Below are 27,170 nucleotides of genomic sequence, written 5' to 3'. Positions count from 1 at the left end.
TATTCTCCCTCTGAGACTGGTTGGTGTCTTGGGCCAAATAGAAAAAAAAAATATGTGCTAGGAAAAGCAGAAGAGAAAGATTATGTTAATTTCTAAGATATTAACTTTATTAACATTCACATTTTACCATATTTCAAATCTTTCAATGAGTATATACTTGTGGAGGGATTCAAACAATATGGAATTATCAAAATTACTGAGTGAAAGTCCCATTTAACTTGTAATATTTTCCTGTCCTGGCCCCCGATTCTACTCTTTTCCCTGAAGGTAATGACCGTCAGCGTTTCGGTTGGATCTCTTTACTTATTCATCTTCCCCATTATACTGTGAGCTTTTTGAGCTGGTCTCCATAGTCCCACAGGCCATCAATAAATATTTGATGGTGAATAACTGAGTGAATAATGAATACTCAACTAATAGAGAGCAAATGAAATAGCTTTAAGAAAAAATTCACTGTTATATAAACTTGTTAAGATGTTGCTTAATTTTGAGTTTTCTTGGTAGGATTACATCTGATTAAAATAGAACCGAGATTCAATTAAGAGGCCTTACTTTTCTAGGCTCTGGAGATAGAGAGGTGAATCAGAGGCAAGATCCCTGCTTTCAAAGAGCTTACCTTCCAGTGGGGAGTGTGGGAGATAGAAAATAAATGAGTAAAAATAAAAGAGTAGCTGACCATAAGATTATGACAGGTGATCTGAAGAAATGAGATGTAACAACATAAAAACAATGTTGGGAGAAGGAGAGCAGCTTTCGATTGGGTGGTCAGGAAAGGCTTCTCCGAGGATCGGCATCTGAGCTAAGATTTGAATGACAAGTAAGCAGACTTACAGACATCTGGTGTCAGAGTATTTCAGGGAAAAGAAATGAACTTAGTTTAGTGAGTCCATGGAGCAGAAAAAAAGGCAAGTGTGACAGCAAATGACGGTGAGAGGTAGGAGATGAATTCAGAGGGTTCGGTGGTGATATCCAGGCTGCACAGGGCCCTTAGGGCCATGATAAGGAGTTTGAGTTTTTCTAAGAGCAATGAGGAGCCATTGAAAGGCATGGCAGATGGGATTTTCTAAAGATAGATACACCAATCTATAATGCCCCCCATGCTCTTCTTAGAAGAGTGACTGAAACTGTGCTGTTGAGAGGTGGGGACTCTGGTTCCTCGGTGCGAGTCTAAGCATGAGGCTTGCCACTTCTCTGACAAATGGAGCATGGCGGAAGTGGAGCTATGTGAATTATAAGTATGTCATAACAAAAAAAGTTTGCCCCTATTTCTCTCTCTCTCTCAGTACTTTTCCATGGAACCCAGATGCCACGCTGTGACAGAGTCCAAACTAGTCTTCATAGAGAGATTACCTGAAGGGTCCCTGTGGAGGGAGAGGTGCTGAAGCTCTCACCGCCAGCTGTATGAGAGAATGAATTAGGAGATCTTTATAGAATATGTTTACAGACAGTGGCTCTTGGTATGACCAGCAGAATGATTTAACTCCAAGTGTCTTTATTCTACCCAGTGTTACTCGGATCAGGATGCAGGTTTCTGGCAGTGGAGAGAGTCTGATGGGTCAGCCAGTGGAGTCGCCTGCTTGATACTTGTAGAGCATGGGGACTGTGATGGATGGTCACCAGGACCCATAATGAGTTCACTGTGATCCAGAATGAGCAGTAGTTCAATTCATTTCTGGAGAATTGATAAATTTTGTAGCCCCTGATGAAGAACAATATAATTTTTCAGGCAGAAAAAAGAAACTGTGGTCCAAAGAAACAGCTAAGAGGCAGGAAATTCTTTATAGACAAGGGACCCTGACAATAAACATAGATGTCACAATTCTTAGGATGATGTGCTAGGGAGAAGCACAGCACTTCAGGCTTCATCAGTAGAAGTCAAAGTACTCTATGTATAGTCCTCATTAAATATCCCTAGTCCTTCTGTTAACCATGATAAATTTTATGGTTTGGTTAATCTTACAGCAGATTATGCCATTTCAATAAACAAAGATGGAAATGAATTTTATGAGCATAGCTTACAAATAGTATGTTTGTAACTATAGTTAAACTTGTTTTCCAAATTTCAAATAAAGTTATAATAGTAAATTTTATTTTATTAAAAAAATTATTTCTTGTATTACTTTTACATTTTCTATTTATTTTTTAAAATTGTTGTGCAAGTACAGTTGTCTCCATTTTCCCCCTACCATGCCCCTCCAACCCCACCCATCCCCTCCTCCTGCCCTCAACTCTACCTGCCTTTGGCTTTGTCCATGGGTCCTTTATTTATATTCCTTGGCAACCCTTCCCCTTCTTTCCCTCTTTATCCCTCTCCCCCCTTTCCCTCTGGTCACTGTCAGTTTGTTCTTTATTTCAATGTCTCTGGTTATATTTTGCTTGCTTGTTTTGTTGATTAGATTCCACTTAATAGGTGAGATCATATGGTATTTGTCTTTTATAGCCTGGCTTATTTCACTTAGCATAATGCTCTCCAGTTCCATCCATGCTGTTGCAAAGGGTAAGAGTTCCTTCTTTCTTTCTGTTGCATAGTATTCCATTGTGTAAATGTACCACAGTTTTTTGATTCACTCATTTACTGATAGGCACTGAAATTGCTTCCAGCATTTGGCTATTGTAAATTGTGCTGCTATGAACATTGGGGTGTAGAGATTCTTTTGAAGTGGTGATTCAGGATTCTTAGAGTATAATTCCAGCAGTGGAATTGCCAGGTAAAAAGGCAGTTCCATTTTTAGTTTTCTGAGGAAAGTCCATACTGTTTTCACAGTGGCTGCACCAGTCTGCATTCCCACCAACAGTGCACTAGGGTTCCCTTTTCTCCACAACCTCACCAGCACTTATTGTTTATTGATTTGTTTATTATGGCCATTCTGACCAGTGTGAAGTGGTATCTCATTGCGATAATAGTAAATTTAATAAAAACCAGTTCAAGAATTTTTTTTCTCCTATTAAATTTTAGGACCTACAAACTTTCTTATGAGAGTATGTGGTATTAGGATTAAATGTTGTATTCCATTACTTAGAAGTTCTTTTAGAAAGTTCTCTTTCTCTAAGTGCTATAATATTGACTGGTCAATAATGAGCTCAAAGTAGTTGTAGAAAATCGATATTGGCTTAGTTACAGCTTGGTGAAGCCAAGAAGGTAAACTAAGAAGAGCTATTGGACCAGAAAAACCATCTAAAGATAAAAAGCTCTTTTTAAAGGTATACAGGTGCATGATATGTTAGACTCTAATGAAACAATACAAAATTTCTTCCACATTTTTTCAACCTCCCTGTATATTTTATTTAAATCATCTACACAACCCAGAAAGATCATGATTGTGCTTCTTAAGACTCCAAAATTGTTAAATCACTTGCTTAAAGTTACTCAGTAAATTAGTGTAAAAGTTTGGGAAAAAAATTTTTCAGCATATATTTAATCCACTATGCAATGAAAGTTAAACATAAAACCTCTATATGTTACTGTGAATCATAGTAACCTCTGTATGTTAGAGGGATTTAAATGTTTCCCCAGTGATCTGAATATACAGCAGGTTGAGTTCCAATGGTTTATGCCAATATTGATTTTTCACATTAGTCTAAGCATGTTACTATTCTACAAAAGTGAGCTGTTAGCAAAGAAGAGTAGGCAGACCCCAGATCCCACAATGCCGACCAGAGGAACTTACAGAAGTAGGTCTAGAGAACCCTCCTCCCAAAGAGAGCATGTCTGAATTCTATAGAAGACATTGTTCCGTGAATTTAATTCATCAAGCATTTGTTGAACTTACACTACTTAAATGTGCAAGACTGTATATGTGTATATACTAAAAACTGGCAGCAGAGCACAATTTTTATTTAGCCTCTGGGTTAATTTCCTTATAGCAATTCCTGCATTTGGCACCTAGGAGTATTAGTCTTTAATATCCAGTTACTGATCACTTAAAGCAAGGCTGTAGATTAGGTACTGGGCTCAAGCTGCGAACAAAGCAGGCAGAGCCTCGTACCTAATGGAACTTATGTTCAGGAGGATGGTCATGCTCTGGACATTGAAGGGAATAGTAAAGAAATATGAGTGATAGTTTCCTCCTTCCATGAATTAACAATTCAGGTTTTACCTGTTCATTTTTTAAGGTCAACATTTATTGAGTACAATGTGCTGATACACAGTGGTAAACAGAATGGTCTTTATCCTAGCCATAAAACTTGCATTCTAAATGGGGGAGACAAGATACCTAGGAAGTAAAAAGACAAATAGATATATTTCAAATTATGGTAAGTGCCATGAAGAACAAGAACAGTCTCTTCTGAGAGAAATACAAGGCAATGTACTGTAAATTACAGGAGACCAGGAAAGGTTTAAAATTAAATGGGGGCAGCGACTTGAAGATCCTATCTGGAAATGTGTTTGTTGCAGGAGTGGTGCACCAACCGTAAGGAATAACATTTCACGGACAAGCTAAATTGGCACTCAAAAGCAAGGCTCTGGCTTCAGTTCAAGATGGAGGAGTAGGAAGATCCTGAGCTCACCTCCTCTCGTTGACACCAAAACTACAACTACATATAGAACAGCTCTCTCTGAGAATGACCTGAAGACTAGCAGAACAGATTTTCTATAACTACAGTATAAAGAAAAAGCCACATTGAAATGGGTAGGAGGGGTAGAGACTAAGTCTAGTCAGGACCTACCCTACCCCCCACTCCCTAGGTGGTGATTCAAAACTGGGAGGGATATCACAACCACAGAGGTCACCCCCAAAGAATCGGGGACCTAAGTCCTAGCCTAGGGAACCTGCACCAGGAAGAGAAGCCCCCATGGCATTTGGCTTTGAAAACCAATGGAGCTTATGTCTGAGAGGGCCAATCAGCTATAGGAAACCCAGGTTATGCTCTTTCTGAGTCCCGGCATAGACACAACAGTTTGAACAACATGTAGGTCGTAAGTGAAGGTGATATATTGACTATTTTAAGGTGTGTGCTGAAGGAACAGGGAAGGAACAGAGAGAAAGTTGGAACTTTCTCTAGAGTCAGAGGGGCTGGTGGGCACCATCCCCCCACCCCACCCTTTCTGTAATCTAGCTGGTCTGACACTAGCAGGTGCCATATCTGACACTCTCCATTAACCTTGCTATGCTGTTCACCCCACCCTGGCATTTTCTTGAGGACCCACCGGGCTAGCACCCCTCTGAAAGCAGCTCCTGATCTGCCACAGCAAGTGTGTGGCCTCAGTTGGCACCAGCACACAGCAGTGTCTACAACAGCATGGCTGGGCCTCGTAGCCAGTCACACCGAGGGGTTGCCCTGTGTGCCAGTGAGCCTGCAGCAGTCGTGGGAAGGCCTCACGGTCAGCAGGCGAGGGTCCAGCCTCTCACTTGCTGTCAATGTGTCCATTGAAGTTGTAGCCCTGGCATAACAGGAGGCCACACTAGTCTACCCAGGGATTAACTCTGGAGCACCTCTGGAGCACCTGGCTCTGGTGACAAGGGGGGTTCCCCCACTGGGCTCCACAGGACACCTTCTAAATAAGGCCACTTCTTCAAAACCAAGAGCTTTAGCTGACTTACCAAATACATAGACACAAACAGGCAAAATGAGGATAGGAAAGAATGTGTTCCAAACAAAAAAAATGGGACAAAACCCAGAAAAAGAGCTAAATGAAACTTAAGTAAGTTATCTACTAGAAAAAGGGTTCAAAGTAGTAGTCATAAGGATGCTCATCAAACCTGTAGACAAATGGATAAGCTCAGTGAGAATTTAAACAAAGAGACAAGAATTATGAAGAGGACCTGCCCTGGCTGGGTGGCTCAGTTGGTTGGAGGATTGTCCCATGCACTGATAGGTTTAGGTTTGATCCCTGGTCAGGGCACACACCTAAGTTACAAGTTCAGTCCCCAGTCAGGCTGCATATGGGAAGCAGCCAATCAGTGTTTCCATCTCACATCAATGTTTCTCTTTCTTCTCCCCCCCCTTCCACTCTAAAATCAGCATATGTTCTTGGATGAGGATTAAAAATAAATAAACAAAAAAACAAATAAATAAATATTTTAAAAGGGCCCATCAGAACTGAAGAATATAACAACTGAAATGATAAATACACTGGAGGGAATTAACATCAGATCAGATGACACAGAAAACTGGATTAGCAATCAGGAAGACAGGATAGTGTAAATCAGCCAATTGGAAGATCAATGAGGAAAAAGAAGAAGAATGAGTATAGCATGAGGGGCCTTTGGGACAACATCAAGTATACTAATATTCAAATCAGAGGGCTCCCAGAGAGAGAAGGGGTTGGAAAACCTATTTGAAGAAATAATGGCTGAAAACTTCCCCAAACTTGGTGAAGGGAACAGACAACCAAGTACAGGAAGCACAGAGAGTCCCAAACAAGATGAACCCAAAGAGACCCACATCAAAACATATTTTAATTAAATTGTTAAAAGTTAAAGATAAAGAATCTTAAATGCAGCAAATGAAAGACAACTAGTTACATACAAAAGTCAGACTGTCTTCTGACTTTTCAACAGAAATTTTGCAGGCCAGAAAAGAGTGGCATGATATATTCAACATAATGCAAGGAGAAAAACCTACAACCAAGTACACTCTACTCAGTAAGGTTATCATTCAGAATTGAAGGAGAGATCAAAATTTTCCCAGACAAGCAAAAGCCAAAGGAGTTTATCATCACCAAACAAGGAATGTTAAAGGGAATTCTTTAAGTGGAAAAGAAAGACCAAAACTAGAAATAAGAAAATATATGAAAGAAAAAAGACAACTCATTATTAAAAGCAAACATATAGTAAAGACAGTAGACCAATCACTTATAAATTCAGTATGCAAACAAGTAAATTGGCAATAAGTACATTACCTATCAGTAATTACTTTAAATGTAAATTGACTAAGTGCTCCATTGAAAAAATGGGGTGACTGAATGGATAAAAAAAATAAGACCTTTACACATGCTGCCTGTGTAAGACTCCAGATCGAAAGACAAATAGACTGAAAGTGAAAACGTGGAAAAGATGCTTCATGAAAATGGAAATGATAAAAAAGGGTCTGGGATAGCAATACTTATATCAGACAAAATAGACTTTAAAACAAAGGCTATATAACAAGATATAAAGAAGTACCCAGCTATTCCACTTTAGGTGCTTATCTGAACAAAACACTGACTCAAAAAGATGCATCCCTATGTTTACTGCATCGTTACTTACAATTGCCAAGATATGGAAGCAACCTAGGTGTTCCTCAATAGATTAGTGGATAAAAAAGAAGTGGACACACACACACACACACACACACACCCTGGAATATTACTCAGCCAGAAAAAACAATGAAATGTCTCCATTTGTGACAACATGGATAGACCTAGAGGGTATTATGCTAAGTGAAATAAGTCAGAAAAAGACAAATACCACATCATTTCACTTATGTGTGGAATCCAAAAAACTAAACAAGTGAACAAAACAAATGGGCTCATAAATGCAGAAAAACTGATACTTGCCAGAGGGTTGGGTGGTGGGAATATGAATAAAAAAGGTGAAGGAGACTAAAAGGTACAAACTTGTAACTATAAGCCAGTCATGGGAATATAAGGGACAGCCTGGGGAATACAGTCAATAATATTAAATTACTTTGTATGGTGGCAGATGGGTAGTGGAAATTTTGTGGTGATCACTTTGTAATGTGTGTAAATATGAAATCTCACTGTTATATACCTGAAACTAACATAATATTATATATCAACTATACTTTTAAAAAGAGCTTTACATCCGGAATGAGAATTTTTAAAAATTTAAGGAGACAAGCATAAAATCTATATTAAAGCACATTCCTTCAGTTTCTCAATTTCTTCTTTACTATCCTGTCCTCTGGCCAACTATACAAAATATTTAATTTCTAGAAAGGCCCACGATCTTGCACAGACAATTTAAATTGATTGAGATGCTGGTCTCAGAGAAGCTGCTTTCTCAAGATTGCCGGGCAAGAAATTGGCTTGTACTGCTCACAGATGGATGTCACTTTCTCTTCCTATATTCCCCATTGCTTCTTAGCACCTGCTTGCCCCACCTTTTAAAAATATTTCTCTCCTTCTTCTCATCTTCCCCACTGCCTTTTGACCACTCCTCAATCCTCTTTTGAAAATATGAATCACTCCTAATGCACTTGGGGCAATATGTGTTTAGGAGTTTGGGTAAGTGAGCATTACATGAGAGTGCCACCAAGTTTAACAACCTGAGAATCTTTAAATCACAAGTACTAATGTCAGCCATGTCTTGGGATTGAAAAATAAATAGTCCTGATTTGTTTGTGGGTATGAGTGATACAACTCTACTTGTAGAGCTGTGCATTTCCAACTGTGGGATATAGACAGATAGCAGCCCTGGTATCAGTTGGGATCTTGTTAGAAATGCAGTATCTTGGACCACACCAAAACCTGTTGAATCAGAATCTGCATTCCAACAAAATTCCCATTTGTTTCATATGTACACTAATAAATAAAGTTTGAGAAGCACAGATGGAAGGGTCCCAAAGTGGATGGTTATGAGAATTAGCAATCTTTGACATCACTCTGATATTACATATTTAATTTTACTGGTATAGCCATTCTTTTTACTTTCTTAGTACTTTTTCATCTACAGTTATTCTCTAAATTATCTTCAATAGTTGCTCAAATCTTTTATGTTCCTGTTTGCCTATCCCTTCTAGCAAACAATGGGATAGATCTTTAAGGTCTAGAAAACTATAGCTGGTGAGAGTCATTTTACCATTTAAGTAAGAGCCACACGACCTCAGTTATGTGAGTGCAGATGTTAGACAGTGTTTGGTCCTTAGATGTGATATATATTTCTATCTGCATCATTTCTGCTGTGACAAGAGGGAAAGGCTGGCTCTTTGAGAGGAGTTCGGTGCTGTGTGGAACCTCAGTTCTGCTAATACTTGGCTTGGACCCTGATCAGGCCGCTGGCTTCCTTTGGCCCGATTGTCATCTTAGATGTTCAGGTTTATTATATAGCAATAAAGATATACACACAAATATAATTTAAGGCTTTTAAATTAAATATTGAACTGATATAAAATAAAATTTATAAGGCATGTGTAAGGGCTTAAAGTATCATGATACTGATAACCACTGCCCAGTTTAGAAACATTACTTACATACCATTAAAACCCCATGTGTCCCTGCCAGGTACCAACCCGGCCCTTCCAGCCCCCCGCTCACCCTTCTGGAATTTTGCCAGTTTCCTTGCTTTTTTTTTTGCATATTTGAAACTCTAAACAACATATTGTTTAATTTTGAAGGTTTTTGAACTTTTACATTAATAGGCTCACATTGTATTTATTCTTCTATTGATTTTTTTCATCTGACATTACTTTCCTGGCATTTGCCTATACTATATTGTATAGTTAAAATTAATTTTTGATATACTTGGATTAATAGCTACAATATTGGTTACTATTTTCTATTTGTTGCCCTTGTTTTTTGTCCCTATATGTCTCCCATTGTTTTTGCTTGTCATGGTTTTAACTAATTTTATGATTCTATTTTCTCTCATTTTTTAGCATATCAATTATACTTCTTTAAAAAGTTTTTAAAGTGGTTGCCCTAGAGTTTACAATATACACTTACAACTAATCCAAGTCTTTCAAATGTCTTACTGCTTCACGAAAAGTCAGCATGCTTATAAAAACAAAACAAAATAATCCTAACCTTTGCTTTTATTTCATTATCACTGCTGTCATTCATTTCACTTCTACATAAGCATGAGTACATGTGCATAAATAATTTAATACATTGTTGTTGCTATTACTATTTTGAGCAAACTGTATCTGTTAGATCAAGTAAGAATGAAGTTTTTATTTTACCTTCACTTACTTCTTCAATACTCTTCCTTTCTTCATGTATCTCTGAGTTTCTGACCTATATCATTTTCCTTCTCCCTAAAGAAGTTCTCTTAACACTTCTTGCAAGGCAGGTCTACTGGCAACAGAGAGTCTCTTGGTTTTTGTTTTTCCGAGAAAATATCTCTCATTCGCTTCTGAAGGATAATTTCACAGGGTACAGAATTCTAGGTTGGCTGTTTTCTAGTCTTAATACTATAAACAGTTCACTCCACTCTCTTCTCACTTGCATGGTTTCTGAGAAGTCAGGTCTTATTCTCATCTGTGTTCCTCTATAGATAAGAGCTTTTTTAAACTCCGGCTTCTTTAGGATTTTTAATTTATCTTTGATTTTCTGTAGCTGGAAAATGATATGCATAGATGTAGTTTTTCAGGCACTCATTCTGTTTGTTGTTCTCTAAGCTTCTGAGATCTGTGGTTTGGTGTCGGACATTAACTTGGCAAAATTCTCAGTCATTGTCTCAAACGTTTCTTCTGTCCCTTTCTTCTCCTGTATTCTCATTACATGCATGTTACTCCTTTTGTAGTTGTCTCACAGTCCTTGGATATTCTGGGGTTCTTTGGTCTTTGTTCTTTTGCTTTTTTATTTTGACGGTTTTTATTGACACATATATGCTGTCCGTCAGAGATTTTTTCCCTCAGCCATGACTGGTGTACTGAGTCCATCAAAGGCATTCTTTATTTCTGTTAGTGTTTTGGTACTTTAGCATTTTCTTCTGGTGCTTTTTAAGAATTTCTCTCTACTAACATTGCCAATCTGTTCTTACATGCTCTTTATGCATTAGTGTTTAGAATATTAATCCTAGTTATTGTAAATTCATGGTCTGATAATTCCAACATCCTTGCCATGTCTGAGTCTTGTTCTAATGCTTGCTCTGTCTCTTCAAACTTTTTTTCCTTTTAGTATGTCTTGCAATTTTTTCTTGATAGTCAGACATGATGCTGGGTAAAATGAAGTGCTGTAAGTTGACCTTTAGTAATGCATTGCTAAAGTTGTTGCGAGAGGTAGGTGTTCTGTAGTCCTGTGAATATATGTCTATCTTTCAGTGATGCTGCACCTCTGGACTGTGAACATCAGCAGTGCTTTTCAGTCCCCTTTCCCCCTTTAGATGGGAAGGATAAGTAGAGGGGGTTGAGTTTTGGTATTTCCCATCTTCCATGTGGAAGTCCTCAGCCAGCTAGAGTTGAGGATTTCCCTTCTCCAAGGTCAGTTAGGCTCTGGTTAAATAGTTTCTCCTGAGGATAGAACTTGTTCAAACCAGAATGCTCTGGCATATTTAAAAAATGGTTCCTTTCCCTCCCCTGCCAGAGCACAGATTTTCCTTGATACTCACCGTGAGACCTGGTAGAACTACAGGAGGTGAAACTCAAACTGTGTGCAGGGCTCCCAATGACTGGGTCCCCCTGGATTTTTTCTCAGACTTATCCACACACAGCCTCCAGCAATTAGACAATTACAGTTTCTCAGCTTTCCCTGCCTCAGCACTGGTTCCTGTGGGTGTTTCAGCTTGCATGTTTCTGCCCTGTTAAATTGTGTTTCTCTGTATTCTCCTGCTAGCCTGTCCAGTTGTGGCAGTGGTTTGCCTTGTGACCTCACTTCTCTTGCAGATCTAAACTGATTTTTCAGTTTATTCATGTTTTCTTTTTAAAGAGGCAACGTTTGTTGAAGAGTTTATTTATTTAGCTTTAGACAGAGGGGAAGGGAGAAAGAGAGGGAGAGAAACAAACATCAATGTGTGGTTGCCTCTTGCATACCCCATGCTGGGGACCTGGTCCACAACCCAGGCATATATCCTGACTGGAAATTGAACCAGCAATCCTTGGGTTCAAGGCCATCACCCAATCCACTGAGCCACACCAGCCAGAGTGGTTTATTCAGATTTTTGTTAGGATGAAGTGACGTCCTAGCTTCTTATTTGCTGGACTGGAAACTGGAAATCTGCACTGAATCTTAAAATTTGAGAATAACCACCATATCTACTGTGTTGTGTGTTCTTATCCAGAAACAAGAAATATTCCTCCACTTATTTTGGCCTTCCTTAATATCTTTCATTAGTTTTACAATGTTCTCAAAAAGGTCTTATGCCTCTTGTATTAGTCTGCTCAGGCTTCCATAACAAAATAGCATAGACTAGGTGGCTTCAAAACCCAAAATTTATTTTGTTTTTGAGGCTGAAATGTTGAGATTAGGTGCCAGCATCCTGGGTTCTGCTGAGAACTCCTTCTGGCTTGCAGATGGCTGCCTTCTTACCACCTCCTCAAGCATCAGAAAGAGAGCTCCGGTGTCTCTTCTCCCAAAGGCATCAGTACTACTGGGTCAGAGCACTACTCTTCCGACCTCATGTAACCCTAGCCACCTCCTTAAAGGCCCTATTGGTAATACAGTCGTGTGGGGGGACTTCCATATAGGAATCTCAGGGAGAGACAAAACAATCTAGAGTCCTAAATACTAAATATTTTATGCTATTATTATTTTTTCTTACACTTTAAAATAAATGCTCACTTGAGGATATGTTTACTGATTTTGGAGAAAGAGGGGGAGAGAGAGACATTGCTGTGAGAGAGAAACATCAACTGGTTGCCTCCTGTACGTGCTCCAACCACGGATTGAACCTGCAACCTCGGTATGTGCCCTAAGCAGAAATCAAACCTACAGCCTTTCGTGTGGGGGATGATGACTCCAGCCAAATGAACCACTGGCCAGGACTTATTATTATTAAGTGTTTTATAGTAAATGGACATGTATTTTTGTGTATTGATTTTGTAAGAGCTTTTTTGTGTACTGATCTCTTCAACATATAACAGATCTAATTTTCAACTTTTTTGAAAATTTTATTTCAGAATCATTGCTACATAATCACATGATCCTCAAAATCCACATTTACAACTGATCATTACAGGATCCCTTATCCATATACACATTAGACAGAGGGGAAAAAAGTCTGTACAATATTTAGTAGTTACATGATTCATAAACAATAGTAAATTAGTGGAAGCTGAAAAACTCCCAATGCATTACTCATAGAATAAACACTCACAAATACAAGCAGCTAGGCAATAAAGGGTAATTTCCTATTTAGTCATAGAAAAACGCTAAAGGCATTTTATAAGATAAATGTTTTACATTAGTACACAACCTGCTGACCAAATAAAACTTATATAAGTTGGTACTTTTACTCTTGAATATTTGTAGCATGGTATTATCATTTATGTGACTTTTAATACTGCATAAAATTTCAAGTCTGGGATCTCAAAACAGTTGCTGATATTTTTTTATAGTGTCTAGTGTACTCAGTGTTTTCTTCCTGTATCCCCTCTCCTTCATAAGGTTCAGTGGGACTGCGCAATGCTGGAGCAATAATCCAGAATGTCCTGAATAGTGAATTCCATTGTAACACCAGATCCAGGGTAACAGCGAGCTATCAAACCTTCAAAGTGCTTGTACTGGCGTATAAATTCATCTTGCATGGAGTGCCATACTACCTATTTTAAAAATGAAAATAAAAGCCATTAAACTATAAATGGAAATAATATATAATCAAATATGCAAAAATCTCAAGACATATGAGGTGGGGACCCAAAAAAACTCCAGAATTAACTTCTAGAGGGCAGGCCCCCTGCAGTACAGGCTTTCCCTGCTAGGTGAGTGTTCTAGGAACCCATCTGCATCAGTGTACCAGCTGGTGGTGTGACAGACTGAGTTCAGCTTCAGTGAATTTTTTTCTTAAGACTCTTTCCCCATTTGCCCATTTCATTTGCCCATTTGCCCATTTGATGATGGGTGATTTACAAGCGCACCTGCCCACACCATGCTGAGTGTTCAGCAATTTTTGACCAAAAATGACATGACCCCTACTGCTCCCCTTCATTCACCCAATCTTGCCCTGAGAGATGGTTTTTGTTTCCCTGGATAAAAAAATTCCTTAGAGGAAAACATTTTGTCAATGTGGATGAGGTAAAACAAAAAACAACAGAAGCTCTAAAAGGCATCAGAATTGGCCCTGGCTTGTGTGGCTCAGTGGACTGAGTGCTGGCCTGAGAACCGAAAGGTCACTGATCCGACTCCCAGTCAGGGCACATGCCTGGGCTGCGGACCACATCCCCGGCTGGGGGCATGTGAGAGGCAACCAATCGATGTTTTTCTCCCTCTCTTTGTCCCTTCCTTTCCCTCTCTCTAAAAATAAATAAAATCTTAAAAAAATAAGTTATTTCACAAAAAATAAAAAAATAAAAGGCATTAAAATTGACAAGTTCAAAAACTGTTTTGAGCAGTGGAAGAAACATCTTGACAGGTGTACTGCATGAGGTGGAGAGTGCTTTCAAGGTGACTAAAGTTTAAACATAAAGAATATACACACAATTTCTTACCAGAATAAATTCTGAGGTTTTTTTGGGTCCCCCCTCATATTCTAAGAATTAAGCAGAGTGTAATAGTTAAAAATATGCATCCTAGCTCCTTCTACTTATATGTGACCTCGAGTATGTTACACCATCACTCTGTACCTCAAGTTCTTCATCTGTAAACTGGGATAATAATAATACCTTCCTCATAAATTTCTTGTGAGGATTAAATGAGTGAATGTATGTAAAGTCCTTAGAAAAGTGTTGGCACAGTAAGCATTCATTGTAGTAATGTCTACTATGTCTTCCACTCTTTAAATAAGGAAACTGAGGCTCAAAGAGGTTACCAAATTTGCCCAAAGACATGTAGCTTACTCTGGACCCAGATTATGAACTCATTTCTAGCTCTATCCCCATGATCAGAATCACTCCACTGATCTATATATTCCATTTACTTACTCCTCCCAAGTATAAAAAAATCCCCCCAAACCCACAAAAAAGTCCATCTCCAAACAAAATAAAAACTTAGTGGCTCAAAACAATAAAACATAAATATAAAATAAAGAAGAAAAGACATATAAACTTATATAAATATCATGCCTTTCTTCCTCAGAATTCTTTAACCCGGTCTATACTTTATGGAACTTTCTTCCTAAAATTAGATAACCTATAGCATTTCCAGAGGGATGTTTTAGAGAAAAGCAACATATGTGAGGACATGCAATCTAGGATGGTTAAAAGAACTAAGCGTACCTGAAGTAAGTTCTCCTCTTCACATAAATGTTTATCAACCTTCTTGTAGAGGTTATCTAGACCTTTTTTCACTTCCTTTCCAGGATACTCTTTAATGACTTTGCGAAGTTCCTGTTTGTTAAATGCAAGCTGATAGCTCACTTCCTCCTCTCTTACACCCTGTGCCACTCGAGCTTCCACGCCTTCAAAGAAATGCTTGAAGGAAATGAAAAGTAATGGCTTAAGAACTGCTTGTATTTTCACTTAAAAAACCCAATTATAAAATAAGTACTATATATTTACTATGTAAAAAACAGGCAATATGTAAAAGCATAAATGATAAAATAACAATCACCAATTATGCCACCACTCAGAGATAACCACTGCTAACATTTTACATTTCCTACTAGTCTTCTGGTGTGTGGGTATATAAAAGGGATTATAATTGTTTATGTTGTATTTTCCATTTAATATTTTATATTTTCCCCTAAATATATATTTTAATGGCTGTCTTATATTCCATGCAATGACTGAACTAAAAATTTATATATTCATTCCTCTGGTATTGGATATTTAATAATTTTTACTTTTTTTCCAGAGTTGGCAATATCAACTCAGATTTAAAACAATCTATATAAATACAACTGTCATAAATACCTTTTGTATGTAAGCATTTTAAACATGTAAGCAATCACATTACTGATTACTTCCCAGCATTAATTTCTAGCACTCTAATTCCTCAGTTGAAGAGTATACTTGTAAAAGTATTCTGGAGATTCTTCAAATACACAAACTGCTTCTAAGGAAAGTTCAATCGATTTATATTTCTGTCAACAGTATATGAGACTGCTATCTTACCATAATACCATGAGTATTAGCACAATTAAAAAAGTCATTTCCATTTGGTGAGTGAAAAATGTTTGTTTTACTTCATAATTTCTTGTTACCTTGCTTTCCTATGTTTAGTAGTTACATTCAGAATGCTTGCCCATTTATATATTAGGGTCTTAGTATTTTTCTTATTTTAAAAAGATATTCTATATTAAATATATTGACTATTGTATTGATATACGTTTCAGGTTGACTTTGCTTTTTTAAATATGTAATTTATATATTGTTTTCTAAATATGTAATTTTATTGGTTGGCACACCTCTATTTGAGCATTATTTTATGATTTAATACTGATAAGGCCAAATCCACTCTCATTACTTTGCTCTAAAATTTTTTTAGCAATTACTGTTTATTTTTATGAAGTGATTTTTTGATAATAATTTTTTGGCCAGTCTAATCCTGGTGCTTTTAAAATTTTAAATTTTGTTTCTATGTAAACTTTTAATTGGTTATTATAACATAAAAAAAAAGCTGTTTTTCAATATACTTAAGTTTGAATCCTACCAGAGACCACTTTACCAGAGACCAATCATTTCAGCATATTATATACAGGTAATTATAATCTTGACTGTCTTGTCTTTGTTTTAAAGATTTTATTTATTTATATTTAGACAGAGGGGAAGGCAGGGGGAAAGAGAAGGAGATAAACAGCAATGTGCACTTGCCTCTCATGTGCCTCCTACTGGGGACCTGGCCTGCAACCCAGGTATGTGTCCTGACTGGGAATGAAACTGGCAACCCTTAGGTTCACAGGCCAGCACTCAATCCTCTGAGCCACACCAGTCAGGGCTTAACTGTCTTTTCTTTATCTTTTATTTATTTCATGTCTTATTGCATTGGCTAGAGCTTCTATAACAATGTTAAAGCATAAAGGATCTAACAATGTTTCTGCTTTAAATTTGATTTCTAAGGGAATGCTTCTGAAGTTACAGTTATGTATCATGAAACTTTAACTCTGAGACAGACCTTTTCCCCTAAAGGAATATCTGTGCTTGACTTTTTTTTAAATTTAATTATTTTTCAACTACAGTATTCTGTCTTTTACTGCCATCCCAGCCCACCCCCCATGCCCCCCACCTCCCTCCCATTTCCAGCCCCCTGTTGTTGTCCATGTGTCCTTTATACTAGTTCCTGTAAAACCTTCCCCTTTTTCCCCTGAAATTCCCTCCCCTCTCCCCTCTGGTCGCTGTCCCCCTGTTCTCTATTTCAGTGTCTTTGTTTTTATTTTGCTTGCTTGTTTGTTTTGTTGTTTAGCTTCCTGTTAAAGGTGAGATCATACGGTATTTGTCTTTCAATACCTGGCTTATTTCACTCAGCATAATGCTTTCCAGTTCCATCCAAGCTGTTGCAAAGGATAGGAGCTCCTTCTTTCTCCTGCCTAGAATTCCACTGTGTATATGTGCTTAACTTGTATAAGGTATTGACTTTGTATTTGGTTAAATATCTCTGAAGTATTTCTTTGAATTGTTGACAACAGATGCATATTTTTTATTTGCCTCTAATTTCAAGTTAAAATGTATAGGAGATTACTAATCACGCTGTGGACAAAGTTAGAAGGATCCATTTCAGCTTATACAGTAAGTCTTAATGGTGTTGATAAGTTCTATGACTAAATGAAACAATGTATCTGCTGAGCAAAACCATGCATAACAAAACTAATTTTACCATAGGCTAATTAATAGAAACAAGAATTAAGTTCCTGGCATCTCATCAACATTATAAAGGAACAACATTGAAAGAAATGACGTTAGTGGAGGACCTGCTGTACTATGTTACAAAGTTTTCTAAAACCATCATTTCTTAATTTTAATGATTGAACTTGCTCTGGGGAATGATTCCAGTCAGGAAAGGAAAAGGCAACAAAGAAAACACTTTTTGGTTTTTCTTTTACCTTAATGAAGTTTCAAAATCTTCATCTGAACTAGTGATAAAGATTAACCATTTATAATGCAAGAAATGGCAACGTCTGGTAAGTGAAAAATTCTTACATCTAGGGTTCATCCTTCCATTTTGCTACTTGCTGGTCATAACTTCAAGCCAATTTATTTACTTTCAGTTTCTTCATTTTACAATAGGGATAAACTACCTTACCTCACATCACTGTCTATCAGAATTACAAGAAGGAATGCATAAGAGTATGAACATCTAGCACTGTCTTGGCAGCTTCAGTAACTGAGTCCTTCCTTCCTTAGCCTCCTGCATCCACACAAGAGCACATTGAGGATAAGTGTCTGTCATGCTTTTCATATATAAACATACGTGTATGTGTTCAAAACCAGAAAAAGTATACTAAGTGAAAATATACTTACATTTAGTTTTTCAAGAGGTTGTCCTAAAGAGTAAATAACGTAAGACTGAAGGTGGTCTGTGTATTTTTGTTTGGCTTCCTTTTTCTCAGCTTCTAGACATGAGATTTTCAAACGAGAGAGTGTTGCAAAAATATGATGAAAGTTTTCCATCATAACTACATCCCTGGGGGTCTTCTGGCTTTCGTTTGCTACTTTCTCCACTAAATAAAAACAGGAAGAAAAACCCATACTGATATGAATATGACCATATTTATCTATAAAAATATTTACATGATTTTTCGTTTGTATGTTTAAGAAGAAGGCACATTTCTGGACTGAATAAAATACACTGCATTGAAGGATCTTCACAGCCACCTAAAACTAATTTAAAAAATCATTCTAAAACAGTCCTATACATATTAGTATATAGTAAAGGTGGCTTTTCTAATCTGTGGGGAAATGATGAATTATTCAGAACATGCTGAGGCAATCAGCTGCTCCTTTTGAATACATTTGATTACTATTTCACATCTGTCAGCCAAATAAATCCTAAATTACTGAAGCACTTAAAATGTAAAAAACAAATATAAAAATCATAAAACTAAGAAAAAACAAAGCTGACTAAAAAATAATTTTGTGATAGTACTTCCTTTCTAAGACTGCCTCTCGAACCTAGAAGTTATAATGGGAAAGGTGGATAAATTTGACATAAAATTTGAAAGCTCTTGCATGGTAAAAACCACCATAAGCAAAATAAATTTGCAGCCTGTTCATTAGACAAAGATGAAAACACATAATAATATTTTACTAGTAATGTTCCTCACTGGTGCAGATGCGATAGAAACTCTAACCAACTGCTCAAAGCACTACACTGGTGTAACTTCTCTGGCACCACAATTTGGTAAAAGCCTTGAGATATTTACAATCCTTTTGATCCAATAATTACATTTCTAATAATTTACCTATGGAAATTACTGGACAAGTATACAAAAATCTATGCAAGAAACTGGATATAAAATGCCTATTTATTTATAATAATTACAAATTATCTGATTTTTAAAATTTGTCTTCTGATTTTGGGGGTTGTGTAATGAACATATGCTACTTTAAAAATCAGACAAAACAAAGCTACTTTAAATTTTAAAAGAAATAGCAACCATACATTGAATAATGTAATTTATGTTACATGTAATAAATGAGATGATCCTACTTCTTGTCAATTGTTTTAGCATTTAAAATTCCTAAATATGTGCAGTCAGATCATTTATTTCAAATTAAAGGACACGTCCATGCTGTTTCTCCATAACTCACTTGTGGAATCTGCCACAGGAAGACAGTGAACTATAGAAGTTTAGCACTAATCTACTTCACTGACACGAACTGCTGCCTCCCGAAGTGAACTGATTTACTTCAGGTCACACAGACATCACGGTGTGACTGTCTACCATCTCACTAACATGCAAATGTAATCTGGCAGGTCATGACTTTAAAAGTTCCACTGTGCGTAATAATATGGCCATGTGAACAGTGAACTCTGAGATTCCTGACAAATACGAATGGATTTTACATACTACCATTTTTCAAATTTAAGAAATCTTTAATTTCAGAAAACTTTAAAAAGACTATAGAATGTGAAAAATAACAGACATATCTTCCCTGCAGCTTCCAAGTTACCAGAAATAATAAAAACCGACCAAAAATTCTTTAGAACATAACAAAAGCTTACCGTTAACAAATACCCCTCTGATAAGTTTAGTGTATGCTTTATCTAGATCTCCACGACGCTCGGCATTTTTAAAGATTGATTCTGCAAGTCCAGCAAATTCTTCAAATTCAGCAACAAATGGAAGAATTCCTACTTTACTCTTCTTTGAGATCTTGACTTCTTCCATTTGCCTTATTTGGTTGCTCTAATGTTAGGCAGAAAGCAATGGAGAGAAATAGCCAAGCAACTTAAAAACAACAGAAAATTATAACCAAATCTATGCATCACAGAAGAAGGACATAATTTAGTCCATAGAACTATCTGGATGCTCACTAATTAAAGATTAATATTGAAATAGGGATAACTAATAAAACTTTCTATAACTAATAGATAACTAATAAAACTATTTCTATTTCTATAAATTAAAAAGTACATATATTTTATTTAAGAAAATAAAGTCAAGAAAAAAATCCAAATTATTTAAAGCAAGATGTAATCAAGGCCTATGAAGTTCATAGGCCTTGATTCTAAGTAAAAACAACCAATAACCATTTTTTACCATTTAAGAAAGACAAGTACAGGCAATCGCCCACTTTGAGAAATAGCCAGTACCAGAGCACACACAGGGTGTCCCCTGGTTTCTTCTCTTTGGTGCCCAGGTGGCCAAGTCTGAGAACCACAGCCATTCTCAGTTCTCATCAGCCCAAAATTTCTGTTTGGACAAATTCTGTATTTTGGGGGTGTGAAAACAAAGGGAGAACAGGCATTTTTCCTATGGATTTAGATTATATAGTTAGTTTCCCATATATGTATTTGTTACTTATTCTAAATTAGTTCAAGAAAGTGCTTGTGGATGACGGTGACAAAGTACAAAAGGGATGTTTCATGTAGACAGAATCTAGACATTTGGGTTCATGAAGATCCACAGATTCAACTATGGTTCTGGGTAGTCCTCAGGGGATGTAGGATCTATTCACAGGCAGAATCACACTGCCAAACACTGTTGGACCATTTTCAGCTTCTACCTAAAATTTCACTGTGTTGAGATTTTGATGGTATTACTTAAAAACCATAGACATGTGGATTAGAAAGATAATGATTTAGGCTATGGGCATTAGTGTAAGAAAACCCTGTTATGACTATCAACTGTTTCATATTATCTTTACTACTATTGCACTTCGGCAGTATACATAAGTGTGAAGAATAAAAATAGATGCAGTAAAGAATGCATATATGATTCCAGGTACTGAAAGTAGACCATAGGGGATGAATAACAACTCCATCACTTTAACTGTTGACCTTGGGAAAGTAACATAACCTCTAGGGACAACTAAATTATGTGGGAGGGAGGCAGTTGTGAGGATTAGATGAGATAATGTATACAAAGTATTAGAAAAGTGCCTGGTACATATTAAATACTAACTTGTGAATGCTGCTCTCTGCTGTTACTAAGCTACACGGAGATTTTTGTTCTGTGTGGCATTTAAAGGCACAGAATATAATTATAGCGTGAATATACTTGAACATTAATAGGCAGTGTTCTAAATCACAGTGGTCTTCTCTGGCTTTGTAACTAGTAGGAGAGAAACAGTGCATTCATTTAAGAAAAGAGCCATTAATGAACTAAATCTCATGAAAATAATACTTGTCTCAAGCTAAAGATATGCAAAACTCCCAGCTGACTGCCCAATCATACTGCCATCACTAGAAGGACTTAGAAGTTATTCAGTATCTAGGCTACAACTTTGATGCTAGCCATATATCACTCTATTGCTTGTTCATTCTCTGTCCATGGCAGTTTAACCAAGTCACATCATTCTCAAAGGTTTGAGAGTGCACATCCATGTCATTACAGTGTGAGGAATCCTGAAAAGCAAATTAAATGCAGTTAAGACATGTACCAGACTGCAGAGTCCAGCTTGGCAGTCCTTGATGTATGATTTGCTTTTTTATTTTGATTCTAGTTCAGGCCAGGCTAGCTTTCTTAGTCCCGTTCTCTGAAGAACACCAGATACTTTGGGCATGGCCACCAACTGACAGGCCACTCAGGTGCTATCTCTTCCACCTTGTACAGCTGTCTGGCATTCATGTTTTCAGCTCAATACACACAGACCCATTCATTACTTTTCCAAGGTATGTCCTAGGTCCTGATCTTGTCCCAAATACCAAAACATGTAATACAGAGCACACACAATCTGCCAGACAGTGAGAAGATGTGAGTTAAAACAAGAGAAGAGACAGAGATGACAGGCAACAGAAGGAGCCAATCCTCCTTTATCAACAAAATGTAGATCCTTTAAAAATAAATGAAATTTAGGAGAAAACATGAGTTTATATACCATTGTCTAGATTAATTTTACTTTGTTTCTCCACTGTCCTGCCTTGAGGGTAACATGAAGATTCTTTAAGAAATCATTAGTAGTTTCTGCTACTATTAGTAGCAGAAATCATTAGTAGTTTCTGCTCCTATTATATGACTATTACTATCACCACCACCACCATCATTACAAGCTATTAGTTAGTTGGTAAGCTCTTATTCTGGGCCAGGCAGTGTGCTAAGCACTTCATTGGGATCCACAATGACAGGTCCCTGATGTGACATCCTATGCTTTTAATAATCATGTCTACTGGGTTGAAAGGTATTCTATAAAGTTATATTTTACTGATAAAACCAACAAGGCTTTCCTATTCTGGAAATGCAGTGTCCACATGATTTAGTGTTCCAGCTGTGTCACGTGATTATCATCTTAGCCTTTAGTGGCTCTTCCTTTCCCTTTTGGCTCTCAGCTTGCAATCAGACTTGCCAGGTTCATCATCACCTCTGGAGAAGGTGACACTGGGAAGAGGGTAAGTCTTAAAGGGTCAAATTTCAAACACTAAGTGAAATTCTTTTCCAGGGAAGGAGGATTAACAAGCTTACTGAGGCAACACATTTCACGGTGGACATAGATTGCTTTTTATACATTAAAAAACTCAACAAATTTTATTTTTTTAAGGTATGAAAAATTATATGAATTTTAATTGCCCTTATTATTTTTATCTCCTATTATTATATGACTATTCAGGAGCTGTATATAACCTAAAGATTATATAGGAGAATATTCATGATACATATCTATTTTTACAAACCAAGTACATTAATTTAAAAAAAAAAAACTTTTTTTAGCATGTGACTCAGCCCAATTCATACCTATAAGATTACCAAAAAGTAGCAAAGTTGTTAATGATTTCTTCTTTCCTGTTAGAGGAAAAAGATGATTTCTGGAAGCTATTATAAGAATAAGCTATTATTATAACACAACTCTTAAAGTGATATTAACTAATGCTATTAAACATAAAACCAAGGAATTTATGTAATCAATTAAAATAACCTGACTATTAATGTTCTTATTAGAATATATTAGAAGAACAACAATAAATCCAAATAGTTTCAATTGTTTCATTAACTCTATGGTCACTAATTGGTTAACTGAGATTTCTGTTGCCCAGGGGATCTCTTAAGCAGCTACAGTTTCTATGCCACTTACTCCAGCACTTGCCACGCTTCACAGTGAAGAAGAGAAGCTCGCTGGCACACTATCACCCAACGACCTCTGTTCATATATATTGCAGGCAATACCCTGCTTCAAGGTACTGGGGGATGTGAGCTGTAGATCCCCTCTTGACTTAAATACATTTACCCATTTTTTGTTGCAATGACTACAGTTCTGAGTTATTTAAAAAATACAACTTACAATGCATTTGTCAAAGTTCCTTTTGACAGTCACCAAAACATTTCCCAATGTCGTACTCAAAAAAGAAGCAGGGTCCACATTTTGTGCAGTCCACACGTGATGACTCATTTTGACTAGCATGTAAAGGGAGTTAAAGCTATCGATTTTGTCTCCTAATGCAATTAGGTTGTTCAGTTCTGGCTCAATGCAGCGAAATATTTTAGTCATCATTTGGCGGATCATATCTTTCCTGTTCAGGAAACATACAAAATACAGAAAGTTATTACAAGCTTCAGGTGTATTCATCTTTAAAATTAACCAACAGGGTGTATACAAAATGACTAAAAGATGGTATTTCCATTAAAAATATCCAAATATGATGAACTAGTTATTCTACAGCAGTTTCCATATAAAAATTTTTTGAAGTTAAGTTTTATCACTCAAAATAACTGTCATTTGCAAAAAAGCTGTAAGCAAGATGTTTAGCAAGACCACGGGCACACGTGTGTGTCTCAGAGCTGAGTGCCGTCAGGTTACTGAGAGCCATCTGGATGCCTCATTGAGCTGCACACCTCTATCCTAAGTTCAGAGTTTACTTTTTTCCGAAATAAACGATAGTAACAAACACATACTCAGATGAAACGGGCAGTGTTGTACCAGAATTATGTTGTCTGGATAAGAGTCCTCCATCTAGGTCATCTGCTTCAGTCTGCAAAAATTATTCAGGTACTTATATATTAAAAGGCCAACAATTTGATTAGTTTACATAGCAAAAGCCTGCTCAGTCTTAAAATTCCTAGGAGAGAATACATTATAAAAAATAATGACTTTTAAAGGTAGCATGACCAATGAAACTATAATTTAGTATGCTATTTAAGAATATGCATGAAACTTTGTGTGTACATCGTTTCTGAGAATTTTGGGGGGAAGTCGTGTTTGTGTGCACACCAGGGGACCATGGGGAGAAAGGAGGTACAGAAGGCTGGAGGGCGGAGATGGGAATGGGTGGGCAGCTCAACAAAAACCAGAAAACATCTAGGAGAAACAAATTGCGATAGAGAATTTTAAAGTTAAAGAAATCCCATCAATCATTCTGGAAACTCTGACATTTAAAAACATGCCATCAAAAATCCTTAGAGAAGAAGTAAGCAAATCTACTACCCCTACCCACAAGAAGTCCCTACCCATGTGAGATAACAATCATTCATTTTGTAACTGCTTTTTATATGTGGGTTCTTTTTTAAGATGACCTTAAGTTTAAAATCATTTGCATTGTACTTTTAAGTTCTTCATATTCTAGCAAATATTTTATTTTCCTAAATTTTTGCTATGTGAGAAGCATACTTTATAGGCATTATTATATCCATTGAACAGAAGAGAGATGAGGGAACTGGGGATTCAGTAATTGGTTTAAAGCTCATAGTTAGTTAATAAGAAAGCTATAGAAAAAAACAGATTTGAGGCCTCACCTTTCCTCCCTCCCTCCCTCCCTCCCTTCCACCATGGTATATACACTCTAGAGCATGGTATATACTCTCTAACATCACACATCTTTTTGGGGGGGAAATTACATTTTTTTTACTTGATGACTACTAAAATTGCTTTTTAAATAATGTTTTTTGCTAAGTAAATTCAGACATTTTCCTCCTCTATAACTTAGAGAATGTTTAGCCCTAAGACAGTCTGGAATATTAAATTAACTGCATAAACTCTATCACTGTTTTTATCATCTTGTAGTATGACAAAAATTATCTTAAAAGTTCTCACATCATAAATCCTTTCTTTTTCTGTACTGATACTGAAATTGTGACAACATATTAATTGAGCTAATTATGTTACAGATCATACACTCTATGCAATAAATAAACAGGAGCCATACCACAGTTCCAGGCATACTTGGATGTTGCTGTAGTTTGAAAAATTTACTTATGAAGTCCTGTTCTGCTAGACACAGGGGTTCCAGTTCACTTAGTACCTGTTCAAAGATCTGAAGAAAACCAAAATAAAAGAACTGCACCAGATACTTAAAATAACATTCCACATTAAATCACTTCTCTGCAAGGACCACAAATGCTTTATCCATATCTCATTAGAATCCCCAAACTCTTCCAAGACTGACAGGATAATGCGGTATATCAAGGCACAGTAGGACCAGAACACACCTAAAATGAAACTCACAATAATTATTCACTTGAAACCCGGAAAGAGGAACACAAACTTCTTAAGCTTATTTAATGCACTGCAGAGAATAGTTCAGCTTTCATAAAAGCTATATCTCCTCTTTGTAGTTGTTCAAAGACCTTAGATTTAAGATGCAAGCAAGCACTTTATGATTTACAAAATTTAATAAAGCTATAGTGTCATTTAATTGATGATTCACACTTTAGTGGCCATTTAACTAGTACTTTTTCAGATTCAGAATTGGAAAATAAGAAGTGGTTAACTACAAGAAAGCTCAAATCTTTGAACCCACTTAAAGTAACAACAAACTGCTGTTAGAAAACTAATAATATTAATGTTTCAGAAGTACCTGTCATTTTATTTACCTTATCAAATTTGGTTCTGTCTGCAACATCAAGATCAGAGGCAGACATGTTTCCCATATCCAGCAAGGAAGATGACTGGGATCTGCGATTCCCTGAACTCTGAACACTGAGTTTATTTAGACTAGAAGTAGATCCAGTTAATTTCCCAGAACTTCCGTGAAGACCTAAGAAACAATAAAACTTTGAAAGTTGTGACCTCCATGAATAAAAGATCCATAGCATAAATCAGGGCTACCTCCCCATCTTGGTCTTCAGGGCTCGTACTAGTCTACCATATGGGACAGGTTGTTGAGTGTCCTTCTCTTTCATTAACATTTGTGTCCTATTCCTGAGCATATTGTAAAGAGTGGTGGAAACTACACAGATCTACAGAATAGGAGTGAAAAGGATCTTAGTCTCATCATAAATACATAGTTTCCTGATGATATCTCTAAAGTAGATGAGGATTTCTTTCTTTCCCACTGAAAAAAGACAATGAATAGGGATGGTCACTGACCCCCTTGTATACTAGCTTAACATGACTTTGTTCTGCTTCTGGAGAAAACTGCCGCATCCCAGACCCACCCCAAAATAAATCAACATATTAGGTTGAATGAAGCACATGAAACAGCCAATACTCTATCATTCTTGCCCTACAAAAAAAGTTAATTACATACAGATCAACTTATTACATCCTGAACCCAAAAACTCTGCTTTTACATTAAGTGAATTGATTAACTGCAGTTCGTTAAAAACAAAACAAGGGGGAAAAAACCACCCTGACAACTTGCATTTAAAATACAACTACAATATAATACATCATTAATTATATTAATATAGGACATCTGTGTTTAGGTATGAACATAGGTATCCATCATAGCCATGAAGAAAAATGAGAACAATATGGCTGGACAGTATCTTACATATATCAAAGAATTAAAGGAGTCCAGATTTATAAGAAAATGTGATACTTTTATTCAGAATTACATATAAATAAATTTCTTTATTCTTCTTTGAGTATCTCTCAGTTAACCTATATTATTTGCTGATGGTCAGAAGGGACAAATGAAGATACAATAAGGATAATTACAGACA

General features: G+C 36.7%; 1 protein-coding gene across 8 annotated transcripts in view; it reads right to left on the bottom strand.

The window, feature by feature from the left end:
- Positions 1-12,709: 12,709 nt before the first annotated feature.
- EXOC1 (exocyst complex component 1) overlaps positions 12,710-27,170 on the bottom strand; it is a 44,106-nt gene continuing 29,645 nt past the window's right edge. For all 8 annotated transcript variants that reach the window (XM_053654914.1, XM_037162243.2, XM_053654915.1 and 5 more), the window contains 8 exons: positions 26,097-26,260; positions 25,430-25,537; positions 24,183-24,259; positions 23,572-23,800; positions 19,859-20,042; positions 18,154-18,353; positions 14,974-15,168; positions 12,710-13,362 (listed from right to left, as the gene is read on the bottom strand). In XM_053654914.1, coding sequence (XP_053510889.1) covers positions 13,210-13,362; positions 14,974-15,168; positions 18,154-18,353; positions 19,859-20,042; positions 23,572-23,800; positions 24,183-24,259; positions 25,430-25,537; positions 26,097-26,260 — 1,310 coding nt within the window. In that variant the 3' untranslated portion in view covers positions 12,710-13,209. The remainder of the gene's footprint in view (positions 13,363-14,973; positions 15,169-18,153; positions 18,354-19,858; positions 20,043-23,571; positions 23,801-24,182; positions 24,260-25,429; positions 25,538-26,096; positions 26,261-27,170) is intronic.

Source organism: Artibeus jamaicensis, unplaced genomic scaffold (assembly GCF_021234435.1).
Source record: "Artibeus jamaicensis isolate MK-2021 breed Jamaican fruit bat unplaced genomic scaffold, CSHL_Jam_final contig_889, whole genome shotgun sequence".
In the NCBI taxonomy this organism is placed as follows: Eukaryota; Metazoa; Chordata; class Mammalia; order Chiroptera; family Phyllostomidae; genus Artibeus; species Artibeus jamaicensis.
The sequence above is the reverse complement of the archived record's forward strand: the minus strand, read 5'-3'. Positions and strand labels throughout refer to the sequence as shown.